General features: G+C 43.4%; 1 protein-coding gene across 1 annotated transcript in view; it reads right to left on the reverse strand.

The window, feature by feature from the left end:
• The window catches only part of LOC117545952 (inactive N-acetylated-alpha-linked acidic dipeptidase-like protein 2), a 1,067,198-nt gene that overhangs the window by 52,051 nt on the left and 995,714 nt on the right, over positions 1-19,433 (reverse strand). Inside the window, exon 17 of the mRNA XM_034215999.1 lies at positions 17,292-17,385. Coding sequence (XP_034071890.1) covers positions 17,292-17,385 — 94 coding nt within the window. The remainder of the gene's footprint in view (positions 1-17,291; positions 17,386-19,433) is intronic.

Here is a 19,433-nt window from a genome sequence, read left to right on the forward strand (position 1 = left end):
CTGCAGCTTGTACAAAACGCTGCGGCGCGGCTTCTTACAGGAACCCGCAAGTTTGACCACATCACACCAGTTCTGGCTTCGCTCCACTGGCTTCCTGTCCATTTTAGAGTCCATTTTAAGATTTTATTGTTTGTTTTTAAATCTCTTAATGGGCTGGCCCCAGAGTACATCTCCGACCTCTTACAGGTGTACACCCCCTCAAGGGCTTTGAGGTCGGCTAATCAGCTGCTGCTTGTAGTTCCAAAAACAAAACAAAAGACCAGGGGAGACCGAGCGTTCTCATCGGTAGCCCCCAGGCTCTGGAACGACCTGCCCCCTCAGGTTATATTGTCGCCCACTCTTGAAGTTTTTAAGTCCCGCCTAAAAACCCACCTCTTTTCCCTCGCTTACCAGTCAGTCTGAGCTATGTCTTACCTATTTGTATGCTTTTACTGTCTGTCCATAGCCTTTATGTGCCTTGTATTTATTCTTATGTGTGCTTTTTTATCTTTTCTTATGTGTGCTTTTTATCTATTCGTGTAATATTATATTTTATTATAATGTTATGTTCATTGTGAAGCACTTTGGCAAACCCTCTGTTTTTAAACTGTGCTATATAAATAAAGTGGATTGGATTGAATCAACTAAGCTAATCGTTAGCACTATGTTTGGATGAATCCTTCAACAGTGTGGCTGTGCGTTATCTACAAATAAGAATACTGAATTGAAATGTACCCCTCTTTTCCATTGCAAGGCGGACTGAGGCTTATGGGTATCATCACATATCAAACAGAGAGAAGTGGAAATAATTCAAAGTGATGGCCAAAGCAACATTGAAGGCATTATTCAAATGTAATGTACACTGAACAAAAATATAAATGCAACACTTTTGTTTTTGCTCCCATTTTTCATGAGATGAACTCAAAGCTCTAAAACATTTTCTATAAACACAAAATAACCATTTCTCTCATATTGTTCACAAATCTGAAAACATCTGTGATAGTGAGCACTTCTCCTTTGCCGAGATAATCCATCCCACCTCACAGGTGTGGCATATCAAGATGCTGATTAGACAGCATGATTATTGCACAGGTGTGCCTTAGGCTGGCCACAATAAAAGGCCACTCTGAAACGTGCAGTTTTGCTTTATTGGGGGGGTCTGGGGGGGTCCGAAAACCAGTCAGTATCTGGTGTGACCACCATTTGCCTCACGCAGTGCAACACATCTCCTTCGCATAGAGTTGATCAGGTTGTTGTTTGTGGCCTGTGGAATGTTGGTCCACTCCTCTTCAATGGCTGTGCGAAGTTGCTGGATATTGGCAGGAACTGGAACACGCTGTCGTATACGCCGATCCAGAGCATCCCAAACATGCTCAATGGGTGACATGTCCGGTGAGTATGCTGGCCATGCAAGAACTGGGATGTTTTCAGCCTCCAGGAATTGTGTACAGATCCTTGCAACATGGGGCCGTGCATTATCATGCTGCAACATGAGGTGATGGACGTGGATGAATGGCACAACAATGGGCCTCAGGATCTCGTCACGGTATCTCTGTGCATTCACAATGCCATCAATAAAATGCACCTGTGTTCGTCGTCCATAACATACGCCTGCCCATACCATAACCCCACCACCACCATGGGCCACTCGATTCACAACATTGACATCAGAAAACCGCTCACCCACACGACGCCACACACGCTGTCTGCCATCTGCCTTGAACAGTGAAAACCGGGATTCATCCGTGAAGAGAACACCTCTCCAACGTGCCAGACGCAATCGAATGTGAGCATTTGCCCACTCAAGTCGGTGACGACGACGAACCGGAGTCAGGTCGAGACCCCGATGAGGACGACGAGCATGCAGATGAGCTTCCCTGAGACGGTTTCTGACAATTTGTGCAGAAATTCTTTGGTTATGCAAACCGATTGTTGCAGCAGCTGTCCGAGTGGCTGGTCTCAGACGATCTTGGAGGTGAACATGCTGGATGTGGAGGTCCTGGGCTGGTGTGGTTACACGTGGTTTGCGGTTGTGAGGCCGGTTGGATGTACTGCCAAATTCTCTGAAACGCCTTTGGAGACGGCTTATGGTAGAGAAATGAACATTCAATTCACGGGCAACAGCTCTGGTGGACATTCCTGCTGTCAGCATGCCAATTGCACGCTCCCTCAAAACTTGCGACATCTGTGGCATTGTGCTGTGTGATAAAACTGAACATTTCAGAGTGGCCTTTTATTGTGGCCAGCCTAAGGCACACCTGTGCAATAATCATGCTGTCTAATCAGCATCTTGATATGCCACACCTGTGAGGTGGGATGGATTATCTCGGCAAAGGAGAAGTGCTCACTATCACAGATTTTTTCAGATTTGTGAACAATATTTGAGAGAAATGGTTATTTTGTGTTTATAGAAAATGTTTTAGATCTTTGAGTTCATCTCATGAAAAATGGGAGCAAAAACAAAAGTGTTGCATTTATATTTTTGTTCAGTGTAACTGAAATGCAATTTGAAGTGGTGAATCAGTGGCTCATCCTACTTGTTCTTTATTTTTCTTTTGTTCAACTACTTTGGTTAAAATTATAGGCTGTTCAAATCTTACTATCTACATGCCAGCTTTTACCATGCAACCACTGCCATTAACCAACACACTGCATCCAAACAGAACATACATTATTTATCATGCCTCGATATTGTTTAACACAGACACACAAACACACACTCAGAAAATATTTAGTTCACTGTCCTACTCCTCCTCCTCTTCTTTCGGTCCATCTGGTGCCTCTCTGTATTTTTAACCAGCAAAGATAAAAGCCCTCTCCCACCTGTTATCTTGTTGAACAATAGATGCTAGGTACAAAGCATTGAGAGGATCCACACGTTTCCCAAAGTCAGATTTATAACTTTAAGACATTTATATAGCCACCTGGAATTACATTTAATACCAATTTGATAACCACAATAAAGAGCCCCAAATCTGTCACAAACAGCCTCTTTTTGATGACACACAGCTGATGAAAATAGTAAAACTAAATGTAAGCATAAGGGCAATAACATTTGGAGATGAAGCGTGGGGATTTGATGTCCAATTGTGTATTGTAAAGCTGATGCAACTAAAATAAAACCTGTTTGACAGATACTTTATTTCTTAACACCACAGAGAGAAAACCATAACATAACATGAACACTGAGTAAAGTCGCTTATATGAGTTTCATTTGATTTCATTTATTTCATTTTTGAGATCACTTAGAAAGGAGAGGGATAGCTTCAAAGCCACATTGTTACCTGCCGTTACAGTCCACTGACCTTGGAAAGAGCAGCTGACAGAAACAAATGCCACCAAAAGGTAATTTTCCTGAGCAGTTCTTTTGATTTAATCTGGGGTCACCATTAGGTTGATTAGGCTTCTTGACCTGGATCACGATCTTCAGAAATAGTTTTGAAATCTGGTATTTTTTCTCCTTGTTGATGGAAAAACACGACATAATTCATTTATATTATATATACATCGATAGATTCTTATACATTATTACGTAGCCATTCCATGTTTGCCCATTTTTGTGGAACCTACTCCTCTCCCTGTTCTCCTGGGGTTAGGATTAGGGTTTTACCATTTGAAAATATATCAACCAAATGTATAAAAAATAGGCTATTGTCACTGAGTTAGTGATTGTGAGTTGTACAACTTATTCGACATAGCCAAGTTGTCAGTTGTATCTAAACAGAGAGTCAGCAATACAAGCCTACCTATGGACGGACAGACGGACAGACTGGCAGACGAAAGGAAGGCTGGATGGACAGAAAGACAAACCAAAAGACTGACGGAAAGACGGACGGACAAGAAGAAAAGATAGAAAGACAGACAAGGAGGAAGGAAAGAGGGACTGGCCAGCCAGGACAGAGAGACAAGACTGACTGACATGAAGAGACATGGCTTGCTAGCAATGCTCCTATGAAGGAGCCACTAGCATGACTTTGGACTCTTGTTCTTGCTTCCTGAAGCTAAATGTTTTCGGTCTAACCTCAAGTCCCCATCCAAATGATCTTAATTAAAGACTAGTTATTAGATAATCAGGGATACAAGAGAAACATTAAGCAAATCTGTGTTATGGTTTGGCTCAATACAGGGCCGCCCCTCCCTACATGCAGATCACGCAGAGTGCGTGGGGCCTCATCTTGCGTAAAGGGCCTCAAATTTGTTGCAATTATTCATCCTATGCGGAATGGCGGCGCAATTCACGTTATGCGCAAATGCGGTGCAATTATGTGCTCCACCGTGTCCAGCAGTGTCCCCGCTGCTCCACTAGCTCCCCCCGTCAATGCTCGAGAGACATGAGTGATGACTAGGGTAAAGACCTGGGGGGCCTCATGACTCACCTTTGCGTAAGGCAACAAGTTGGCCAGGGGCAGCGCTGGCTCAATATGTTCTGCTTTTTTGATGTGAAAATGAGGCCTTTATGAAGAGATGCTCTGACCTTCATCTCACCATTTATGTGCAAAGTTACCAATAATGTGTAACTGTTACGCCAATAAAGTGCCTTTCATTTGATTTGACAGAGTGGAGAGAGTGTCGGCTAGGCAATGGGGGGACAACGTGATGGGAAAACCGACAGAGGCTACAGGCAGGTGTATTAATCCGTCATCTCTCCATCTCAGGCCATAATCACTCCATTAGTCTAACCACTGCTGCTTACATGCTTAGTCAGAGCCAGTGAACCTGTGCCACTGATCAATTGCCTCATTGGTACAATGAATGAGACTGGAAGATGGAGCCACAGTACATGTGTCTCTTTCAATCTCTGATCTTACAGTGTAAATGATTGATAGACATTGGACAATAGATTCATTTCATCTCCAGCATGAATAATCAATTCTGTACAGTGTGTGGTTTATTATTGCCTATCCACAATAGTGGGGCATAAAGCAACTCAGACCCTGGACTGATTATTTATTCATAAATCTCACCCTAACAACTACTCCAGTACTTTCGGGTTGTTCTTGGTGCAAAACAAAAGTAACATTTAGTTTATTCGGCATTTGTAAGTGAAGACAGCTGGCAGGCTAAATGTATCAACGCCTTTGTTGTGCATTCTCTTTTAAAGGTCAGCTTAATATTCAAGTACAGAGTCTTTGCACGCTCTGAGACTGTGACTGAATGAGCTGATTTTGGTTCTGAAGGCCTGAGAGCTTGTACAGCATGCTGAATATTTGGCAATGTAAATGTATACGGGGTTCAATTCAGACCTTGACTTAAGTGCTGCGTTCTTCTTACTGTGCAAGTTGCACTCTTTGGATGATAAATAATATGTAAATCACTTTACAGTATGTAGCCCACAGAGGACTTTCCTGGATTTAACTTTTTTTGTACTATTTCAGTCTTAAAGGTGACATGTCATGCTTTTCCGGTTATTACCCGTCCCCTTGTGTGTTATGAAGGTTTTTATGCATGTAAACGGTGTGCAGAGTCAAAACCCTCAAAGTACACCATGTAGGGAGTAAACTCTAACACAGAAAATACCTCCCCAAAACGCCTCGTTGGAGTTACGTCACTGTCCATTTGATTCTTCCGGGGACATCATGATGTCATATCGTCCCCGGAACGAAATGGACCAATCCGTGGAGCCGTTACGTTATGTCCGCGGAGCCGTTACGTTAAGCCCCCGCTGATTGGTCCAAATTGACCAATCCACGGACTTCCTCACACACTCAGTGCAGGCAGCTCTGCTGACTTCTCCTCCCTGGCTGCAGGCTGATAACAGACAGTTGGGATCGCGGCGAAATTCTCTCTGCAGACCCATTCTCTCTGCAGACCCATTCTCTCTGCAGACCCATTCTCTCTGCAGACCCATTCTCACAGCGTTTATCAACCTTTTTTTTACTCAATATCAAGCCACACTTATTGTTTTTACTTCGGCTGTGACTTTGTGTGTGCTCAGGGTGAGTTTGGCTGTGTTTCGCTGTGTATCGCTAAACAAGGAAATCACACCTCCACGGAGCTTAGCGCGATTCACAACGTCCCGACTGGTCCCGACCAATCGGAGCACACTGGGCTCACAGGGAGGGGGGGGGGCAAGAGCTGCAACGAGCCGTTTAGTGGAGAGAGTGAATACTGCTGAATACACATACTTTACAGAGATGCTGTATGCGAAACCAATGTGAGTTTGGAAAATTGCACAGTATAAATCTATTCTAGTAGACCTCAACAATGGAATTATGATCAGTGGAAATGGCCATGACATGGGACCTTTAAGACTTTATATGAGATTTTATACGACTTCCCCTTTACCTATACATGATACTGTACCTGATTAGTGGTCAAAATATGTTTTGCTGCTGCCCCCGTCCACAGCAGTAGATATCTTCGCTGGAACTCCTGTCTGCCTACTGCAATCTACTGTAGGTAATACTTGTTGAGGAATATCATCAGGATCATCATTCTTTACTCTCTGTTTCTGGTTTCTCATGGCTCAGGCATGTAGCCTTGGAGATTTGCTGTTATCTCTCTCACATAGAGGCAGCTCTGTCTCTTTCTATTGCCAGTTTATGCACAAGCTTACACAAGATAGTTTATGTCCAGGGACAGCTGGAAGTCCTGCATATAAGATGAGCACATCTCTCTGGCAGACAACCTAAATAGATAGATAGATAGGATGGGAGGGATGAAACCCTCTTTAATGGTCACATATGCAGAGCACACAGTGACATGTGGCCTCTGCTTTTAACCCATCCTAGTACCAGGAGTTTAGTACTAGGAGCAGTGGGCAGCTATTGTACAGCGCCCAGGGAGCAATGGGAGTGGGGGGGTTGTCCGGTGCCTTGCTCAAGGCACCACTGCAGGGCAGGAGGTGAACTGGGACCTCTCCATATTTAGGTCTGGTCGGGCACTTCAACCGGCAACCCTGCAGCTCCCAGTCCAAGCCCCTACTTTTATTTTTTATCTTTTATTATCAAAAATAGACATTTAACATCTCATCACAACTACATAAAGCATTGCTCATAATACACACATTCAATATTTCATACCACTAGCTTAAAGGTAGTGTGCCTTAAGTTTTCCGTTCAAAGTTGAAGCACAATGCTCCCTCCTCATCCAGCTCAACTAGCCTGCTGCCATCCACAAAATCCTCGCAAAATGTGTCCTTTTCCACATGTATTAGCACAAGGTTAATGTCCCTTTTTACTGTCCTCTTTATTATATGCCACACCTCTGACATTTTACCCTCGAAATGGGCAATGTTCCTCCTTATTTGGACCGCACGCCTTGCATGGCTCAGAACATAATTTAAAAGATTCACATTGCATTCATCCTTCTTCTCAATCACACCAAACAGCCACAGCTCCTTCCATTCCATTTCTCTCACATACCATTCATTCCAACATCTACCAATTAACTCTTTCATCCTTCCAAAAAACAACAACAAGCTCTTTACATTCAACAAACTCATGCAAACACGTTTCAACCTGATCCTTACACACATCACACTCTCTCTCAACAGTTGCATCAAAATGGCTAATGATCAGGTTGTTAAACACCCTATTATGCCTCAACAAAAAATCAAAATTATCACATTCAATACTGTTCCACTTAATTTTCACATTCTCCCACATTCTCCTGCCAGTCATACCGTTCACAACACTCATCCACACTTTTTCTGATGCAGGTCTTCTAATCACATCCCCTTTTAACCATTTATACATATTTTTAGTTTTCACATTTTCTATTACTAAATTAAATGTTTCCCCCATACATTCAAACATTATCCCAACCATTCTCCCAACACCATCATCCTTAACTTTCCTTATATTCGTTACCACCCCTGTTTTAATTAATATTGCCACCCCTCTAGCACCCACACTCCCATTATTTACATACATTTCTCCCATCCATTCTTTCCTTACATCCTCCACACACCTTTCATCCCAATGTGTCTCTTGCAAGCAAATAATGTCTGAGTCACATATCATTAAGGCCTGCTCTCTCCTGTCCTTGGACCTCAGCCCATTTCCATTGAAAGAGGAAATTGTCACCATTACAAGTGTTATTAAGGTTATTATTGTTTTCATTCTATTTATTTTTTGTCCGGACACTTTACAACTCCTCCTGTCGCTTTCACCCGTCTTCTCTCCACCGCTTTCTCCTTATCGACTTTCCTCTTTGCATTCAGCCTGCTGGATTCTCTCCTCATTCCTCTGCTCTTTAACCCAGCATTCGCCTCGCCAAAGATCTTCTCCTCTATGGGTCCTTTCATCTCCACCTCCTCGTCCTCATACTCGTTCTCCTCGTCGTCCCCTCCCTCCTCCATGTCCGACACAACCGAGCTGACCTCCATTCCCTCAGCCGTCTGTCCTCCGCCTCCTTCTCCTCCTCTCCTCCCACCGACAGCTCCTCCTCCAGCCTCAGGATCAGGTTCAACTTCAACGTCCGCTTCAGCCTCGGTATCAGTTTCTGCCCCCAGAATTACATCCACCACAGCCTCTACTTCAGTCTCAGCCAAACCTTCACCACTCCTCGCAGTCTGTCCATCATCCGCAGCAGCCGGAACAGCAGCAGTATTGGCTCTGCTACTACACATCTTTCCTTCGTCTGCTTTCCCCTTCTTCCTCCCTCCATCTCCTCCACCATCCATGGCAGCCGCGTCAGCTTCTCTCTTTGCAGCAGCCGCCACAAACACCGCCGCGACAGCAGCCACAGCTTCCCCGTTTATCCTGCTCCCAGCCTTATCACGTATATCCTCTTCTTCACTCTCTTCCTGACTTCCACCCTCCTCTTCCTCCATTCCATTCTCCGCTGTGTTTTCCGCCTGGGCACTTTCTCTCCCCCTGGCTCCGCTTGCCCCCTCCTCCTGAGTCACACAGTCCCGGGCATAGTGTCCCTGCTTGGCACATTTATGGCATTTAAACTCAGGGCATTCTCTGTATAAATGCCCTGGCCTTATGCACATCTTGCAGACCGGTACCTGCTTGTCGTGAATCACCCTGAAGTATTCCGGCCCCTCTAGAGTCTCGAACCTTGTGGAGTACGGAAGTGACCGCACTTCCTTATTGAATTCCACTCTCAGAAACCTCGTCCCATCAACCACATCAGTGCCGGGCCACATTCTTCTCTTTATTGCCGAGACAGGCAGAACCCCCCACATTGCCAATCTGCCTTTAATTGTAGTGTCCAATATATACAAAGGTATATTTAGGAATGACACCGTGAGTTCTTTTGCCATGCAGTCTCTGCCCCGCACCAAAGCCCCATTGATTCTTATTCCATCCAACAGTTTATTTTTTCCTTATTCTTCAGCCATTGTCACTTCATATAGCCCATCTCCTTTAACCTGACATCCCATCACAATCCCACATTCTTTCTTAACTCCTTTTAGCAGATCCATAACAGTTACCTCTGCTTTCCCACTCTCCACCGCCACCACCACTGTCAGCTCCTTTTTATATTTCTCCTCCTCCACAATCAACTCAAACTCCTCTCTCACCTCCTTTTGTTTTCCTACTCCTGTTTTTTCATTTTGTCCATTCGCATTTTCGTTGTCATTGTCCTTTCCTTTTTCATTCACAGTTGTCCCGTCCTTCTCCGCACTCTGCTGTAGTGTGTCAATGTCCGTGATCCGTGACGCAGTTGATAAATCCATTCCCGTTTTCTTTGCCAGTTTATCCATCCGATCGAAAAAACACACAGGTCGGGGGAAACCCCCAGCCAGCAAGGCTGTTTGAGGGGGACTCAGAACAAAAAAAAACACAACTATAAGTTTGACGAAACAAAAGAGATCCACAAAACAAACAATTCACTTCTTTCCTCCTGAGACCAAAGTCACGCACGTCCTCTCACATGCCAAGCCCCTACTGACTGAGCCACTGCCGGACTGTTGCCCTGTTTGTTTAGTCTTAATATGAAGAATGTTGATTTATTCTTTCTCAACTATTTAGAATCTCTGACTAGGTAGACCCTCCAGAAAAACGCGATTCTGCGATCGCAGAATTTACCGCATAATCAGCAAAATGGCGCAGATTTTTGAAAGGCCGCATAATCCCCGCATTTTTCCACACAAAGTTGAGGGGGAAAAAAAGTTAACTCGTCTTGACGTGAAGTAGTGATGATGATGATGATGATGATGATGATGATGATGATGATGATGATGACGACGATGACGATGATGATGATGATGATGACGCGACGTCATCAGCTCGCGCATCACAGAAGGTAAACAACACCGTAGAGTGAACGTGTGGAACTCACACGAGAGAGAAAACACCAAGATGAAAAAATCTAATCCATCTCATTTACCGACAAATATTTCTGCTAAAGACCGGGCAAAGCAGTACCCCGATGTCTTGCACGAAAGTGGGGGGAAACTATTCTGCACCCCGTGCAACTGTGTTGGAGCATAAGAGAATATCGACGGTGACGACCCACTTTGATTCATTCAAACATTCGAAAATGCTTTCTGCTGCTGCGGACAAGAAAACCAAACAACTCACGTTCACCGAGGCATCAACCTCCAAAACCCTTTCGAGGGCTACAAGAAACGAGGTGAGAAGCCTACAAGATTGAAGCTGGTCAGATAACGAACAAGTACATGAAAACAGAATGAGGTGGAGAAGTGTGTGTGTGTGTGTGTGTGTGTGTGTGTGTGTGTGTGTGTGTGTGTGTGTGTGTGTGTGTGTGTGTGTGTGTGTGTGTGTGTGTGTGTGTGTGTGTGTGTGTGTGAGAGAGAGAGAGAGTGTGATTAAAATAGCCCAATTGTTTTTACAATAAATAAACATTGAATGTGTTTAATTGAATAGTAAAGGGGTTTAACGTTAGTGGCAGGTTGTGTGTGAGAGAGAATAAATAAGACAGCCCAATATTTAAAAATATATTTAGCATATTTTGCAACTTTCCGCATATTTCGCAACTTCCCGCAATTTCACAGCATAAAATCACATAAAAACCCCACATGTTTAATCGCATAATCAAGGATTTTAGCCCGCGTTTTTCTGGAGGGTCTAACTAGGGGAAATATTCTTCAGAATTGGTTTGGGCAACCGCTGTGTAACCTCGTGGCTGCAGCACATGTCTTGTCAATTCTCCGGCCATAACTTAGAATAAAACATCAGCTGTTTGCCATCAAATGTTACAATACTGTTGACAAGTATCTCTTACAAACCCGATTCAACACATCTAAACTGCAGATTTAAACTAGCGTACAGGGAAGCTCCTAAATGTATGTGGTGGTGCATGAAAACCCCCTCAATAATGTTGATGAATTTCCAACTAATAAATAAAAAGCATGCTGGAATTATTCATTAAGGAATAATTAAGGCTGGAAACATTTTGATTTGTACATAGCATCAATGAGTTTTAGCCCTTCCAGATTCCCGTGTCTCAAAGTCAATGGTTTTATGAATTCGTTTTTTGGTTACATACCCCCAACTGATGACACAAAACGGCGGTTGCTGATAAGTGGCTATATGAGACTACTAAGCGTCATCACGCCGAACATTAGCTGCGTTTAGCTTAGTGGAGGTGAAGTCATGTGACTGTCATGTAGTTTGTTTATAGCATTTTGTTAGCTTTTTACTTCTGGCAATTGCATTTATGCTTCAACTATTATAAAAGTGTTTTATGTTCATGGAGATTGTCCTGCTGAACAAACCACGTAAGTATCATGAATGTGTGTTTGCCACAGATCCTATTTCTGCAATATATCGAAATCTAATGAAAAGCGAGGGAGCCTGTGCAATACTAACTGACAAAAAATATGCACCCACTGCACCTCTCTATAGCAAATTTGGAGAAACACAGCTATGAGAGAAATTGAGAACCAACATAAAATAGAGGACAGTTTATTGCTGTATTAAAAGGACTAGTCGTTAACATGGTCAATGACACTGATGTTGTGTGTTATAAAAGGTTTTAATGTGTCTTTTGGAAAGACTAGCATTTATAAATGACTCTTAAACAGATTTCATTATTTTGGCTATTTTCAATTAATTCAATTGAATGTAAGTGTTTGAAGGTTGGAGGTTTCATAAGAAAAACACTTGATTTGAATTGTATAAATGACGGAAATCAAGGTTGCTGTGTTGTGGCATTATGAGCGGAGAGATCAACAAATTCAGCCAAACACTTCAACCAACACTACATCTTTTTTTTACTGGAGAAAATGTCTGAGAAGAAAGCTTTGTCCATTTACTGGATGTGTGTGTAGCATATGTGTGTGTGTGCATGTAAACAATTTCGACTGAATTGTTTCTTTTGTCATTTTTGGTGTGTGTTCATGTTTGATGTAGAGGGTAATAAGGATTTATCTTCTGACTGGCTAGTTGTAATGAGTTATGCCTCTGCATAAAAGTCAAACACACACACATACACACACACACACACACACACACACACACACACACACACACACACACACACACACACACACACACACACACACACACACACACACACACACACACACACACACACACACACACACACACACACACACACACACACACACACACACACACACACACACCAATAGAACACCGTCCTGCAGTGTTCTGTCTAGAATCCAAAACTGATAGATCAAACATTACAGTCACAGACATGCTAAATCTGTTCACATATACTCATACACTTTGTATGCTATTGTATCAAAGATCCTAGATCTGGGAATGTGGCAAAAATGGTAAAAAGCAGCTTGGATGTGGCAAGACACACACACTGTCAGATGATCACACTGGTTGTAAAATAACCTAAAACATAAAAAACAGGCTGCCGGTGGTAAACATCAACCGCAGCTGACAGGCTTTCTGATTAAATGTGACTTATACATACAGTACTTATGGATACTTATGCATGCAGTAGTTGTATGCATACACAAGTTCTCTGTACACGGGATTTTGTAAGAGACACGGTGGTATTGCTTTTGCCTTCTGAACTTCATCATCTCTGTCTGTCTGTTTTTGTGTGGACAGTTTGTCACTGCATTTCAGGGTTGCACACTGTACAGGTGTGAAGTTGAGCTCAAAAATAATGCAGAGTTTATCACTAGCTGTACTCAAAGCAGGGGGGCCAAAAGTAGGGGGGTAGAAAGTGGAGCAGGTGCCATTGGTGTCACCAATGTGACATGTTACTGCGATGCTACAAGGTAGTATAGATTTCAGTAATATGTCCATCTAACCTTTAGGTCTTAAATACATATAAATATATGTGGTTTGAAGAAAAATGTTTCCATCAAACAATCGTCCATTTGTTATTTGTTGTCAATATCTGAGTCTGAAAGAATGACCGGAACTATATGACTGTGAGGGCTTCACAGTGTTGTAAACATTAGTTATTTCAGCTGCTGTTAACTCAGGGGTCGGCAACCCGCGGCTCTCGAGCCACATGCAGCTCTGTAAGCCCTCTACTCTGGCTCCCTTGAGCTTAGACACAAATAAGAAGGGAATAAAATACAATTATTTGTAGGACTATTTATATTTTGTTGCACGGTTGAAAATGTTTCATATTTTGAGGTGATACTGACACATATATATTTTTTAAAAACGGTTTTATTTAGGTCAACAAAAATATGCGTCACATCCTGCTACAGTCCCGCACCAGCGCCTTTTCTTGTAGACGAATAACCTGACCCCCGGCTCGATGAGCGAACTATGGATAAATCAAAGAAAAGAAAAGTACCGGAGGAACACAGTATTTAATTCTGCATGGCTAGAGTTATATGCTTTCACAGCAAACAATGCTGGCTTACCGGTATGTTTGATATGTGGAGAGAAGTTGTCAACGGTGCTGCAGCCTTTACGTATTGGAGGGAAAACACGGAAGAGGAAGACAGCTGACGATCTTCAGTCATAATTCAATCAGTTAACTCTTTTTAGGGTGCAGCTATATGTTTTATTTATTTCAAAGTGGGCCCATTTTAATTATATTCATTTTCTTCAAATGTGCAGAGGACTCCCCAAGTGCTGTGTTGATTTATTTTAAAGTAGGCCTGTGTATTTTTTTAATTCTCCTTATAAGAGTTATTTGTTTATTATTAGAGGTAAACCATCCATCCATCCATCTTCTCCCGCTTATCCGTGGTCGGGTCGCGGGGGTAGCAGTTCCAGCAGAGAGCCCCAAACTTTCTTTTCCCTGGCGACATCAACCAGCTCTGACTGGGGGATCCCAAGGCGCTCCCAGGCCAGCGAAGAGATATAATCCCTCCACCTGGTCCTAGGTCTACCCCTTGGTCTCTTCCCAGCTGGACGTGCCTGGAACACCTCCCTAGGGAGGCGCCCAGGTGGCATCCTAACTAGGTGCCCGAACCACCTCAACTGGCTCCTTTCGACGCGAAGGAGGAGCGGCTCAACTCCGAGTCCCTCCCTGATGACCGAACTTCTCACCTTATCCCTAAGGGAGACACCAGCCACCCTGCGGAGAAAACCCATCTCGGCCGCTTGTATCCGCGATCTCGTTCTTTCGGTCATGACCCATCCTTCATGACCATAGGTGAGGGTAGGAACGAAAATGGCCCGGAAGACCGAGAGCTTTGCCTTCTGGCTCAGCTCCCTTTTCGTCACAACGGTGCGGTAAAGCGACTGCAGTACCGCTCCCGCTGCTCCGATTCTCCGGCCCATCTCACGCTCCATTGTTCCCTCACTCGAGAACAAGACCCCGAGATACTTGAACTCCTTCACTTGGGGTAAGGACTCATTCCCTACCTGGAGTGGACAGTCCATCGGTTTCCTGCTGAGAACCATGGCCTCAGATTTGGAGGTGCTGATCCTCATCCCAGCCGCTTCACACTCGGTTGCGAACCGATCCAGTGAGTGCTGAAGGTCGCAGACCGATGAAGCCATTAGAACCACATCATCTGCAAAAAGCAGTGGTGCAATCCTTAGTCCACCGAACTGCAGACCCCCTCCCCCATGACTACGCCTCGAAATCCGATCCATGTATATTACAAACAGGATTGGTGACAAAGCGCAGCCCTGGCGGAGGCCAACCCTCACCGGAAATGGGTCCGACTTACTGCCGAGGACCCGGACACAGCTCTCGCTTTGGGAGTACAGAGATTGGATGGCCCTGAGTAGAGACCCCCTCACCCCATACTCCCGCAGCACCTCCCACAGTAACTCCCTGGGAACTCGGTCATACGCCTTCTCCAAGTCTACAAAACACATGTAGACCGGATAAGCGTACTCCCAGGCCCCCTCCAGGATCCTTGCGAGAGTAAAAAGCTGATCCGTCGTTCCACGACCAGGACGGAATCCGCATTGTTCCTCCTCAATCTGAGGTTCGACAATCGGCCTGACCCTCCTTTCGAGTACCTTAGAGTAAACTTTCCCGGGGAGGCTGAGTAGTGTGATGCCTCTGTAATTGGCACACACCCTCTGATCCCCCTTTTTAAATAGGGGAACCACCACCCCGGTCTGCCACTCCTTCGGTACCGTTTCCGACTTCCACGCAACGTTGATGAGACGTGTCAACCATGACAGTCCCTCAACACCCAGAGCCTTCAGCATTTCCGGGCGGATCTCATCCACCCCCGGGGCTTTGCCACTGTGGAGTTGTTTGACGACCTCAGTGACCTCCCCCCGGGAGATTGGTGTTGATCCCCCGTCATACTCCAGCTCTGCCTCTAACATAGAGGGCGGAGTTGTCGGGTTCAGGAGTTCCTCAAAGTGTTCCTTCCAACGCCCTAACACTCCATCAGTTGAGGTCAACAACGTCCCATCCTTACTGTACACAGCTTGGATGGTTCCCTGCTTCCCCCTCCTGAGGTGTCGGACAGTTTTCTATAATATAATAAATAATAAATGCAAAAAAACTGTAGTTTTTGTCTGATATACAACTTTATAAGCTATCAAGCTATCAAATATGTTTTGCGGCTCCAGACAAAAAACTATTGGTGGAAAATGGGGCAAAATGGCTCTTTTGGTCAAAAAGGTTGCAGACCCCTGTGTTAACTGATCTGTTGGTAATCGTCTTTTGGTTTCACATGGAATATATCAATAGATGGACACTCTTCTTGATAAGCCTGGCATTTCTTGTAAGTCTAGCATGTAGTGTCACTTGTAAAGTCTCTGGGAATGGCCCTCCAGCATCTACACACATAAGTTAATATATTTCCAGACTTTATTGATTGAATGAGCCATTGGATAAAAGACTGGCCAATGTCAATAAAATGCGGGACATCGATTCAATTTGTGGGAAGCGGGACAAATGACATAAATGCTGTGTTGTCCCGCAAAAACGGTCAACTGTTAACACTAGGCTGATGTCAATGCCAATGTGTTTTGAGATCTAAGGATTGACATTGGTAAGCTGAACATTCTTATAACTGTTGGAACTGATGGCCTGAGCCATGAGAGTAAAACCCAAGTTATAATAAACTGTAATCAAACAGCTAAATAGAGCAAGTGGCTACATCGAGTCGATTCCCACCAGCTGCATCTCAGTGCAGCTGGGGAGATAACGGCGGCCTCACTCCCCTGCCTCATGGACATTTACAGCCTGCACAGTCAGCAGCATTGCATATGACCCCTCCCCCCTTAACCCCTCACATGGCCTCTTCAGTTTCCTGCCATCTGGGAGAAGATTCCGGAGCCTCGGAGCCCGCTCCACCAGGCTGAGTAACAGCTTCATACAGCAGACTGTCAGGAAGCTGAACCTTCTCCCCTCCGCCTCAAACAGTCTGCTGTAACCTACTCAGCACACAACACCAGCAACAACAACTCTTTATAAAGAATATAAACACGCCCACCTACACTCAACACCAGCCATTTCAGCTAAAAAAATTAAAAAGCTTTTGCTTATCACTTGTATTAATTATATCGTTTATCACTTATATAAACTCACATTTTTCAATCACTATTTGCAATTTATTTATTCAATTTGACCATTGAAGTATCTAACAAATAATATTATTGAATATCAATATTATACAAATATACATTTTATTTTAGGTTTTGTTATGCTTTATGTATCTTTTTGCAATTGCTTTGTTATCTTTGACAATTTGTTCCCCTTGCAGAATTATACAAATAGTCTGGCTTCACAGCAGTATGTGATACAACATGTATGTCCAATATGCTATGTCCCATTTAAAGGGACAAACAGAAACGTGCCTCCAAGCTGGATTTGTTCATTCCCCTTGGCCATTTTAAACCATCATTATCTGAGATGCTCAATGACTCTTGTTTTTTTTCTTCTTTCTAGCTCTTCATCGACTGTGGCTGTATGGCCTTGTTCTGTGGTCTTTTTTTCAAAAAAAGGTCTTAAAACCACCTGCTAAATTACAAAATGTATAACCTTACAGATTTTCATCACCACTATATCACCGTCCATGTTACCTTTGAGTTTGTTTTGAACATCCAGGGCAATGTCCAGAGGGTAGAATGGCAGCACAGGATCATTGACCAGGCGGAAAATGGCTTCTGCTGTCATCTGCAGACAAAACAAAGACAAAAGACATTTAAATTAAGTTAGTTTATTTTCTCCACTGCAGTATTCATGTGTCATCCCAGCGTAAGCACAACAAAAAGTCTGATTAAGTTGTGGGTATGATAAGGTTTGTAATGACATGCACAGGTTAAATGGACAATGACCCATTTCTCAAGATAAGTGACCGCTGCATATTATTATTTTTCCAGGTATAAGTCCTTGGGGAGCGACTTGTTTATTGTGTCCGAGAGAATGTATCCATGTCCCTCACCAGAGCAAATATAACACGCCTATAATGGACCTATCAGCCCAATATTTGTAAATTGACCAATCAATCAATCAAATAAAATCATAAAATCAACAAAACAACCACTCAATCAACCGATAACTCAATCAATCGATCGATCGACCGACCGACCGACCGACCGACCGACCGACCGACCGACCAATCAATAGGGAAAAATGGAGAGCAACAGAGGAGTTCCCTCTCCCAGGACTGACAGACGTGCTAAAGGTGTCATGTGTACAGATTAGATAAATAAAATAAAATAAAATAATAGAAAATCCAGAAGGCAAAATCTATAATGTGAATGTGTAACATGAACGTTGGATCCAGGAGGATGTTCCGGTTGCATAGGTATTAACAACATCTGATATGTTATGGTCTAGTCCTGACTGGTACTTAGGAGGATCCAATAATGCAGTCAATCAATTCATGTTGCGTCTTGTTGACTACACCGCAGAGTCTCAGATCTGATCATTCACAACATACCTTTGTGGTCCAGATTGCAAATTGAGAGTCTGATAAATGATGTAACATTTTTCTTTTCATACTGATTGGACAACAGCTGCCTTGTTTGGGGAAAATAAATAATTGAGACACCTTTGGCTGCAGTGTGAGCAAACATTTATGGATTTTCCTGCTTGTGCTGACGCGCCATACTGAGAAGCATCGTCCAATTTACAGAGTGTCTGTCTGGCTCTGCTCTCATAGCAAAGTGTTTGTCATCTGGATGCAAACAGTAGCACTGATGTGACCATTCTCTTAGCAGGCTGAGGACTTGGCATGGCCACAGCTTGGATTTTTATTTGAGTGTAGTATCACTGCACTTCGATGTTCTAACCAACCCCTGTGCATAACCTCACTGCTCAGATTATTGATGTATCGATCCCCTTATTCCACACCTAGATTATATCCATCTGACAGGAAATACAGCCCCGCGCTGTACTGCAAGAAACATTGTATTTCTCAGTGCCCCACTATAATTGGAATAACCTTTATCAGCCAAGGACATCACATGCATGATTTACCCTGAGCTGTATTCATTTTCACATTAAGGATAAGATTCAGTGCCTTACAAGATGCAGAGCTTCTTCTTTTGCACTTATCTTCTGTATCCTCTCCCTAGTATTCTGTTAATTTATCGTATTGTTTTTTTCTTAAAGATGATTATTATTCGTTGTTTTGATTCTGCATTTATTTACATAAGATAGTAGAAAGGGAAAAGGGAAACATGGAGACAGTTAAGGAGATACAACGTTCATGCAATACATTAGTGTTGTCTAGAAGGGGTACATTTTATGTTGGTGTATTATTATTTTGTGATTAACCATTTCATTACATTGCATTTAGCTGACGCTTTTATCCAAAGCGACTTACAAGAAGTACATTCGACCAAGAAGATACAAACTTGAAGAAAACAGAATCATATAAGTACATCAGGTTTCATAGAGCTAAAACATTTCAAGTGCTACTCAACTGGCTTTAGATAAGCCAGTCCTTTGTTAGTATATAAGTGCTTTATTAGTATATAAGTGCTTTTTATTTCATTTGTATTTATTTTCATTTTATAGCTCGAAGTGGAGTCGAAAGAGATGAGTTTTCAGTCTGCGCCGGAAGATGTGCAAGCTCTCTGCTGTCCTGATTTCAATGGGGAGCTCATTCCACCATCTTGGAGCCAGGACAGCAAACCCACGTGTTTTTGCTGATGGGAACTTGGGTCCCCTTCGCAGCGAGGGTGCAGCGAGCCGTTTGGCTGATGCGGAGCGGA

This window comes from Gymnodraco acuticeps, unplaced genomic scaffold, assembly GCF_902827175.1.
Source record: "Gymnodraco acuticeps unplaced genomic scaffold, fGymAcu1.1, whole genome shotgun sequence".
Taxonomy (NCBI): Eukaryota; Metazoa; Chordata; class Actinopteri; order Perciformes; family Bathydraconidae; genus Gymnodraco; species Gymnodraco acuticeps.